Genomic DNA, 10,573 nt, shown 5'->3' with positions numbered 1-10,573 from the left:
GTCACGGAAGATGGCGGAGCAGAAACACGCTAACGTGATGCGTCTGCTGGTGCGTCGCTACATCACTGAGCAGCAGAGGAGAGCTGATGAAAGGAGAGTCACTGAAGACGACATCAACGAGGTCAAACAAGACATATCCACCTTCAGGTATATCTTAGCCATGGTCCCTAGTCCCTGGCAGGGCAGGGACACGAGGGGGATACAAGCCTTTCCCTGACCTAGAACTTTAAAGTTATAATATGTAGTATATGATATAGTAATTAGAAAATGTTATCGTAATAAATTAAAGCCAGCCTAGGCACCATTAGCGGTATTAGGATATTTGTGCTTGTAAATTAGGCCTGTAGACCGAGGCTGTAATTACTATCAAATGTCTGCTGTATAAGACCCCCTCCCACCTCTTCCTCCTTCAGACTATGTGCCTGCCGGAACGTTCCCTTTGTCTACCTGGTTGTCTGTCTGGTAGCTGGTTGGCTGCTGGCTGGTTGGCTGGATGGCTGGCTGGCTGGCTGGCTGCTGGAATTTATATGAATGTCTGTCTGTTTGTCTTTTCTCTCTCTCTCTCTCTCTCTCTCTCTCTCTCTCTCTCTCTCTCTCTCTCTCTCTCTCTCTCTCTCTCTCTCTCTCATAAAACCATGGACCACAATAAAACAAAGCGACGTAACTCAGACCATCCTCAGTTCAACCAAGGTTCTCATGTCATTGTCCTCGTGTTTCAGATACGAACTCGTAGATATTCTTAGGAACAACGGAATGAACACTTCAATGGTCCATGCTGAAGACACTGGTGAGTACATATTGAGACCCGCGGGGGTCTTAAAAACCTATAAGATGGCTCTGATTATAAATAATACTCTAGTACATGTATTCCCATATGAATTGTGTATTGTTACTGATTATTTCAAGTGGTTCGAGTCCTCTGAGTAGCACTGTAGAACTGGGTGTCTCTGGTTTCCTTTCAGCTGTGATCGGCAAGAAAGGTCGAGCCATGGAGCGTCGACTCCTGAAGGGCTTCAACATCGGACTGGTGGAAGGTATCATCACTGATATCCTCACCAGCGAGAAGAAACCCAAGAACATCTTCGGCAAGCTGGCCCGCGCCATCGGCAAGAAGAAGAAGGAAGACTGGAACGCCAGGGTCTCGCGAGCCTCCACGCGCCGGGACCAGATCGGCTCCTCTGAGACCAGTCTCATGAGGTCTCAGACCTCCATCAAGAGACGTATACAGTACGAGAACGAGATGCTGCTCAAGTCTCTTAACCCAGAGAAAATCGCAGAATATAACCCTAATTTGGAGATTCACACGCCCACCACCCGTATCGCCTACGCCAGGTTTAAGGTTAATACCCTCAAGAAGGAGAAAGAGAGGAAGCTGGCGGAGGAAAACAAGGCGGCCGCTCAGGAGAAGGCCGGAGTAGCGAACCAGATGTTGAAGATCGAAAAGATGCAGCAAAATGCAAGCAAACCATTCGTATCGAGGAGCCCGTCTCCTCTCGCTCCTCTTGGCACTAGTCCAGACAGCGTTCCTAAATCAGCTGTCGCATATCACCTCAAGCCTGAAGTAGTTCCCAAGACTCCAGATCAGTCAGTTTCAAAGCCTACCCCGACTCAGGATGTCAAGCCTGCCCAGACTCAGGATGTCAAGCCTGCTCCGACTCAGGATGTCAAGCCTGCCTCGGCTCAGGATGCCAAGCCTGCCCTAACTCAAGATGCTAAGCCTGCCTCGACTCAGGATGCCAAGCCTGCCCTAACTCAAGATGCTAAGCCTGCCTCGACTCAGGATGCCAAGCCTGCCTCAATTAAAGATGCCAAGCCTGCCCCACCTCAGGATGCCAAGCCTGCCCCACCTCAGGATGCCAAGCCTTCCCTACCTCAGGATGCCAAGCCTGCCCCACCTCAGGATGCCAAGCCTGCCTCACCTCAGGATGCTAAGCCTGCTTTAATTAAAGATGCTAAGCCTGCCCCACCACAGGATATCAAACCTGCACCACCTCAAGATGCCAAGCCTGCTCAACGCCAGGCTCCCAAGCCCTCTAAGCCCAGTGGAAGCAGCGTGCTCCTGCCTCTGGCCACCAGTACTCCGTTAGTACCCTCTAGACCCAGACCAGGAAAGTTGGCAGTGCCCAAAGCCTTCCAGCATGAAGCCCAGCAGCATCTTCCACCGCCCCGCACGAAGCCTCCGCCCAGACAGATTGTTCAGTTTCCAGCCAGCCCTGCCCAGAAATTCCAGACTAAAGAGACTGAAGTAACTAAGACTCCTACACCCAGTAAACTGATATCTCCCACACCTTTCAAACCCTCGTCAGGAGTCCCACAAGAACCCAAACCCACACCCAGGCTCCTACATGTCTCACAGCCCACTTCCATCATCCCAGAACTCCCCAAACTAACACCCAGCCTCCCACAAGGACCCAAACCCATGCCTAGCCCCTTGCAGGAACCCAAACCAACACCCAGCCTTGCGCAAGAATCCAAACCGACCCCTAGCCTTCCACAGAAGCCCAAACTCACGTTCAGCCTCCCACAAGAACCCAAACCTACCCCTAGCCTTCCACAGAAGCCCAAACTCACGTTCAGCCTCCCACAAGAACCCAAACCGACCCCTATCCTTTCACAGACCCCCAAACCCACGCCGAGCCCCCCACAAGGACTCAAACCCACGCCCAGTTTCCCACAACAACCAAAACCCACGCCCAGCCTCCCACAGGCACCCAAACCCCCACCCAAATCAGAAGTGAGTGTTTCTCATCTCTCTGGTTCCTCGACGCCAAGCGAGCCCAGAGGAAGGTCACCTGAGACAATCTCTGCAGGTAAATCTCAGGTGACGGGTCAGGTCAGGACCGGATGGTTATAGATACAAAAAGTTATAACGGCAATTGTTAAAAATGGAAAGGTTAAAACTGTAGAGGTCTCTGAAGATTGAAAATAACGAGCTTCGGTGTATTTGGTAAAGATAACATCGTGGCTCATTCCAGGTATCTCAGTGTAACGGTTTTTAAATTAGAGCAGGTGAAAGAGAGAGTCTTGGTTGAAAAGGTATTGTGTGTGTGTGTGTGTGTGTGTGTGTGTGTGTGTGTGTGTGTGTGTGTGTGTGTGTGTGTGTGTGTGTGTGTGTGTGTGTGTGTGTGTGTGTGTGTACTCACCTATTTGTGGTTGCAGGGGTTGAGTCTTAGCTCCTGGCCCCGCCTCTTCACTGGTTGCTACTAGGTCCTCTCTCTCCCTGCTCCATGAGCTTTATCAAACCTCGTCTTAAAACTATGTATGATTCCCTCCTCCACTACGTCACTTTCTAGGCTATTCCACTGCCTGACAACTCTATGACTGAAGAAATACTTCCTAACATCCATTTGATTCATCTGAGTCTTCAACTTCCAAATGTGACCTCTTGTTTCTGTGTCCCCTCCCTGGAACATCCTGTCTTTGTTCACCTTGTCTATTCCGTGCAGTATTTTATATGTCGTTATCATGTCTCCCCTGGCCCTCCTGTCCTCCAGTGTCGTCCGGCCGATTTCCCTTAACCTTTCTTCATAGGACATTCCCCTTAGTTCTGGAACTAACCAGTCGCAAACCTTTCAACTTCTCTAATTTCTTGACATACTTGATCAAGTGTGTGTGTGTGTGTGTGTGTACTCACCTATTTGTAGTTGCAGGGGTCGAGTCTTAGCTCCTGTGTGTGTGTGTGTGTGTGTGTGTGTGTTTGTGTGTACTCACCTAATTGTACTCAATTGTGGTTGCAGTGTAGACAGCCTGTACTGTCTGCACAGAGAGCCTATGCTGTCTGCCAGCCTTGTCCATATTTCACGCCACTAAGGTGCTGCCCTCTGTAGCCAGGCCTCTCGGTGGGCACGCCAGCCTGCCTGCCCTTGCCTCTGCCTCACTCACACAGCAGCCTAGCAGGAAGACACAAAGCCTACTAGCTCTCTCTTGTGGCCATGGCCCTCCCGGGCCATGGGCACAACACACAAGCCTGTGTACCCACCATGACTTAACTATAAAGTAAGAAGCCTCCGAAGACTTATCATTTACTCCCCGCTACCAGAACACCAAACAAACTGGTTATAAATGGTGGGAAGTGGTGGTCGCAGCAGCTGTGTTTACCCAGAGAGAGGAAGGAAGGAATGAAGTCATCTTCACTTCATCACTCCATGCAAGATGCATCCATCTCTTAGCGAGTTATCCTGATGTCGTGTCTGCATGTTTGAGCATCCAGACACAGGTACAAGCAGGATCTAGCCGAAATTTGCCGAATTTCTTCGAGAATTGCAAGTGACGTCCCAGTGACCCCACGCTATAGCGTCCCACGCTGTTTCTCAAGTCACGTGTTCAGCATCACTTGTATATTGCTGCTGTTGTTCAGCTCAGCACAGCTGTTTCAGCAAGCCAGAGGTGAATTTTGTGGTGATTTCTGCATCCGGTGTGAGCTTCTCCATGTGTTTGTGGGTGGGGGAGGAGGAGGAGGAAGTGGCCGTTCCTCACCTTGCCCATGCTCGCCCTACTCACGCTCGCCCGTCTACCATACACTCACCACTGCCCACTCCCTCTGCTGTGTTTTCTGCTGTTTTCCATGTGAATTCATTGCCAGAGCTGTGTATCCGAGTGCCCGAGGCCACTCAAAGCTACGTGGATCAGCATGCCACGTAGATCAGTAAGCCATATAGATCAGCATGCCACGTAGATCACGACGCCACGTAGATCACGACACCACGTGGATCCTGATGCCACGTGGGGTGTGGGCGATGTCACGTGGACCTACGAGCCATGTGAGTTACCGAGCCAGATGTCCCAGGCCTCATGCTGTGGTCTGCTGCCTGCATCACATTGACGTCACCGACGATGCTGCCCGACTTCATGACGTCACGATGTCTGCCTGACGTCACGTCGAGATGTCTGCTGACGTCACAGTGCTGCTGACGTCACCTCACGACATCACATGATGTCACATCGAGTGTTTCTAGTAATTATTTCAGTATTGTTGAGAAGATTGTTGAGAAGATATATGTCGTGTGTTAATTAATTCCTCTCAGTCAGTGTTCTCACATGTTAGTGTACTGCATGTACCGTGTCCAGTGAGGTCTGAGCCAGACCTGAGTAGCCCCACTGTGCTAAGTCACCCGATGTGACCAGTGCATTTGACAGTTGTTATCGGTCAGCTCTTAGCATGAGCCCTCTTGTACAGAAAGCTCTTATGCTCGTCGCTCATAGATGTTCTGCAGAATCGTACCTGCTATGATTCCCATCGAGATTTGTTTCACTTCACCTCCAGACCTTCAGAATGCAGTTATATGTAGAGAAACAAGTCTGGGGACGCTTAGACTAACCTCTGCTATAACTCCAACTGCCGAGAGAATGACACTCGTCAAGCCGCAGTTAGCCCTGTCGGCAGGCACTGTGTCAGCCTCGTGTCAAAAGCTTCAGTGAGCAGCCTGCACAAAGAAGATGTCACTTTGACTGCTAGCTCCCTCACTGCAGTCTGGTGTATGATGTTATGACTTCCAGATGTTTCGCCCAGTCGTCTCTGCCACGACTCGCTCCACAACTCGCTCCACGCTCGCCGGCAGTGACAGCCCAGCGACAGTACCAGTCAAGAAGTGTCCTCCTGAGTCGGTTGCCAGAAGTCCTGCCCAGTTGCCGAGTTTTGTAGACGCCTCACTCGAGGGCACCAGCATGTCGTGCCCCAGGTTGAGTGAAAACCAGCAGTGACTCCTATAATGACCACTTCACCGTTCTAGAGGAGACCGTACCCCGTTACGTCACAGCTCAGCCGCAGCAATGCCTCCTGTGTTGCAGTATCTGTCCAGATGCAGGAAGGCGTGCAGTGATGCCCTTCAATGCTCACTGCCTATGACCACGATGTTTAGCACACCCCACATGTTTTTTTCTTCCCTCCCTGTAGGAAGTTTTTTTTTATGTCCATATGTATATATATGTTTTTTATTTTGTGTTCTGTGCCCTGTGCCTACGAGAGAGAGACAGAGTTTCTTTTACCACCAGTATTGTCTCGTCGGGACGACGCGAGGTAGGTGGCCGAGAGTATGTAGACAGCCTGTACTGTCTGCACAGACAGCCTATGCTGTGTGCCTTGTCCATATTTCGCGCCACTAAGGTGCTGCCCTCTGTAGCCAGGCCTCTCGGTGAGCATGCCAGCCTGCCTGCCCTTGCCTCTGTCTCACTTACACAGCAGCCTAGCAGGAAGACACAAGGCCTACTAGCTCTCTCTTGTGGCCATGGCCTTCCCGGGCCATGGGCACAACACACAAGCCTGTGTACCCACCACGACTTAACTATAAAGTAAGAAGCCTCCAAAGACTTATCATTTACTCCACGCTACCAGAACACCAAACAAACTGGTTATAGCAGGGGTCGAGACTCAGCTCCTGGCCCCACCTCTTCACTGATCGCTACTAGGTCCTCTCCCTCTCTGCTTCCTGAGCTTTGTCATACCTCTTCTTAAAACTATGTATGGTTTCTGCCTCCACTACTTCACTTGCTAGGCTATTCCACTTCCTGACGACACTATGACTGAAGAAATACTTCCTAACGTCCCTGTGACTCGTCTGAGTCTTCAGCTTCCGGTTCTGACCCCTTGTTTCTGTGTCCCCTCTCTGGAACATCCTATCTCTGTCCACCTTGTCTATTCCCCGCAGTATCTTGTATGTCGTTATCATGTCTCCTCTGACCCTTCTGTCCTCCAGTGTCGTCAGTCCGATTTCCCTTAACCTTTCCTCGTACGACATTCCCCTGAGCTCTGGGACTAGCCTTGTTGCAAACCTTTGTACTTTCTCTAACTTCTTGACGTGCTTGACCAGGTGTGGGTTTCAGACTGGTGCTGCATACTCCAGTATGGGCCTAACATACACAGTGTACAGTGTCTTGAATGATTCCTTATTAAGGCATCAGAACGCTATTCTCAGGTTTGCCAGGCGCCCATATGCTGCAGCAGTTATTTGGTTGATGTGTGCCTCCGGTGACGTGCTCGGTGTTATGGTCACCCCAAGGTCTTTCTCCCTGTGTGAGGTCTGTAGTCTTTGTCCACCTAGCCTATACTCTGTCTGCAGTCTTCTTTGCCCCTCCCCAATCTTCATGACTTTGCATTTGGCTGGATTGAATTCGAGAAGCCAGTTTCTGGACCACATGTCCAGCCTGTCCAGGTCTCTTTGCAGTCCTGCCTCATCCTCATCCGATTTAATTCTTCTCATCAGCTTCACATCATCTGGGAATAGGGACACTTCAGAGTCTATTCCTTCCATCATGTCGTTCACATATATCAAAAATAGCACTGGTCCTAGAACTGACCCCTGTGTCACCCCCTCGTCACAGGCGCCCACTGTGATACCTCTTCAAGTACCATGACTCGTTAATGCCTCCCTGTCAGGTATTCCCTGATCCATTGCAGTGCCCTCCCTGTTATATGTGCCTGATCCTCCAGCGTCTGTACTAATCTCTTGTGGGGAACTGTGTCAAAGGCCTTCCTGCAGTCTAGGAAAACGCAATCAACCCACCCCTCTCTCTCGTGTCTTACTTCTGTTACCTTGTCATAAAACTCCAGGAGGTTTGTGACACAGCATTTGCCTTCCATGAACCCATGCTGGTTTTCATTTATAATCTTGTTCCGTTCCAGGTGTTCGACCACTCTCCTCCTGATAATCTTCCCCATGACTTTGCACACAATACATGTCAGAGACACAGGTCTGTAGTTTAGTGCCTCATTTCTGTTTCTTAAATATGGGGACTACATTTGCTGTCTTCCATTTCTCAGGTAGTTGCCCAGTTTCAAGGGATGTGTTGAAGATTGTGGTTAGAGGCACATACAGCATCTCTGCTCCTTCTCTTAGGACCCATGGGGAGATGTTGTCCGGTCCCATCGCCTTTGAGGTATCAAGGTCACTTAGCAGCTTCTGCACCTCCTCCTCGGTTGTTCGTATGACCTCCAACACTTGTTGGTATATTCCCTTTTGATGTTCCCTTCTGTGCTGTCTTCCTACAGCCCTTCCTGTCTCTACTGCAAAAACTTCCTTAAATCTCCTGTTTCGCTCCTCACATACCTCCTGATCATTTCTTGTGAGTTCTCCACCTTCTGTCCTCAATCTGATCACCTGGTCTTTGACTGTTGTCTTACTCCTGATGTGGCTATACAACAGTTTCGGGTCAGTCTTGATTTTCGATGGTATGTCATTTTCATACTTTCGCTGGACCTCCCTCCTCACCTGTGCATACTCGTTCTTGGCTCTGCGACTGATCTCCCTATTTTCGTGTGTTCTCTGCCTTCTGTACTTTTTCCATTCTCTATTGCACTTTGTTTTTGCCTCCTTACACCGTCGGGTAAACCAGGGGCTCGTTCTGGTCTTCCCATTGTTTCTGTTGTCCTTGGGAATAAACCTTTCCACTGCCTCCTTGCATTTTGTTGTTACATATTCCATCATTTCGTTTACTGGCTTTCCTGCCAGTTCTCTGTCCCACGGAACCTCCCTATGTAGTCCCCTCTTTTATAGTCAGGCTTTTCCCATTCAACTCCTGTTACTCTCTCCACTTGCAACTCTACTATGTATTCAAAGCACAGAACCACGTGGTCGCTAGCTCCTAGGGGACTCTCATACGTGATGTCCTCAATGTCTGAACTGCCCAGGGTGAACACAAGGTCCAATCTTGCTGGTTCATCCTCCCCTCTCACTCTGGTAGTGTCCTTAACATGTTGGTGCATGAGGTTTTCCAGCACCACATCCAACATCTTGGCTCTCCATGTTTCGGGACCCCCATGTGGCTCCAGGTTTTCCCAGTCAATCTCCCTGTGGTTGAAATCCCCCATAACCAGCAACTTTGCTCTGCTGGAGTGAGCTCTTCTTGCCACCTCAGCAAGTGTGTCCACCATTGCTCTGTTGCTCTCTTCATATTCCTCTCTTGGCCTCCTGCAGTTCTGTGGTGGATTATACATCACTGCAATGGCCGCCTTGTGCTCCCCAGACTGAAGTGTACCTACTATGTAGTCTCTCCCGTCTCGTCTATGCCTCCCATTTTCTCGAATTTCCATCTGTTTTTTACAAACAGAACAACCCCTCCTCCCCCTCTGCCCCTTCTATCTTTCCTCATGATCTGGTATCCTGGTGGGAAGATTGCGTCTGTTGTCTCCGTGAGTTTTATTTCTGTAACTGCTATGATGTCTGGGGACTTCTCATTGATTCTTTCTTGCCATTCCTCATGTTTATTCGTTAATCCATCCGCATTTGCGTACCAAACCTTCAACTTCTGTTCTCATACTGTAACTGTGGTGCGGGGGATGAGAACAGAGTGATCGGTGTGTGATGGTTGGTTTGGACTGTTCAGTTGCCTTGGGGGTGTCGTGGCTGGAGTCCTTCTGCAGGTGTTTCTGGGGGGTGTGCTTGCTCTTCCACTTGTTCCTGGGTTATTCTGCTCTCCTTTTTCATTTCCTCCCATTTCTCCTTTCGTTTTTGCACTCTCTCTTACAGCATCCTCCTTTCCTCCTGTGTTCTGTCTTGATCGAGGTACACACTCATGAACTCCTGTTTGCCTCTCAGCCATGCTTTCTCCTGCAGTATCATGGTTCGGGTTGTGTGTGTGTGCGTGTGCATGTGTGTGTGTGTATGCGTGTGCGTATGCGTGTGCGTGTGTGTATGCGTGTGCGTGTGCGTGTGCGTGTGTGTGTGTGTGAGTGTGTGTGTGTATGTGTGTGTATGTGTGTGTGTGTGTGTATGTGCATGTGTGTGTGTATGTGTGTGTGTGTGTATGTGCGTGTGTGTGTGTGTGTGTGTGTGTGTGTGTGTGTGTGTGTGTGTGTGTGTGTGTGTGTGTGTGTGTGTGTGTGTGTGTGTGTGTGTGTGTGTGTGTGTGTGTGTGTGTGTGTGTGTGTGTGTGTGTGTGTGTACTCACCTAGTTGTACTCACCTAGTTGAGGTTGCGGGGGTCGAGTCCGAGCTCCTGGCCCCGCCTCTTCACTGATCGCTACTAGGTCACTCTCCCTGAGCCGTGAGCTTTATCATACCTCTGCTTAAAGCTATGTATGGATCCTGCCTCCACTACATCGCTTCCCAAACTATTCCACTTACTGACTACTCTGTGGCTGAAGAAATACTTCCTAACATCCCTGTGATTCATCTGTGTCTTCAGCTTCCAACTGTGTCCCCTTGTTACTGTGTCCAATCTCTGGAACATCCTGTCTTTGTCCACCTTGTCAATTCCTCTCAGTATTTTGTATGTCGTTATCATGTCCCCCCTATCTCTCCTGTCCTCCAGTGTCGTCAGGTTGATTTCCCTTAACCTCTCCTCGTAGGACATACCTCTTAGCTCTGGGACTAGTCTTGTTGCAAACCTTTGCACTTTCTCTAGTTTCTTCACGTGCTTGGCTAGGTGTGGGTTCCAAACTGGTGCCGCATACTCCAATATGGGCCTAACATACACGGTGTACAGGGTCCTGAATTATTCCTTATTAAGATGTCGGAATGCTGTTCTGAGGTTTGCTAGGCGCCCATATGCTGCAGCAGTTATTTGGTTGATGTGCGCTTCAGGAGATGTGCCTGATGTTATACTCACCCCAAGATCTTTTTCCTTGAGTGAGGGTTGTA

At 49.8% G+C, this 10,573-nt stretch overlaps 1 protein-coding gene across 1 annotated transcript in view; it reads left to right on the top strand.

The window, feature by feature from the left end:
- LOC128684274 (transient receptor potential protein-like) overlaps positions 1-10,164 on the top strand; it is a 25,095-nt gene extending 14,931 nt beyond the window's left edge. Inside the window, exons 11-13 of the mRNA XM_070097249.1 lie at positions 2-147; positions 720-787; positions 963-10,164. Of these exons, the coding sequence (XP_069953350.1) occupies positions 2-147; positions 720-787; positions 963-2,854 (2,106 nt within the window). The 3' untranslated portion in view covers positions 2,855-10,164. The remainder of the gene's footprint in view (position 1; positions 148-719; positions 788-962) is intronic.
- The last annotated feature ends 409 nt before the right edge of the window (positions 10,165-10,573 follow it).

The sequence above is a fragment of the Cherax quadricarinatus genome, chromosome 4 (assembly GCF_038502225.1).
Source record: "Cherax quadricarinatus isolate ZL_2023a chromosome 4, ASM3850222v1, whole genome shotgun sequence".
NCBI classification, from domain to species: Eukaryota; Metazoa; Arthropoda; class Malacostraca; order Decapoda; family Parastacidae; genus Cherax; species Cherax quadricarinatus.
Note: the sequence above shows the minus strand (reverse complement) of the source record. Positions and strands in the feature narration are given on the sequence as shown.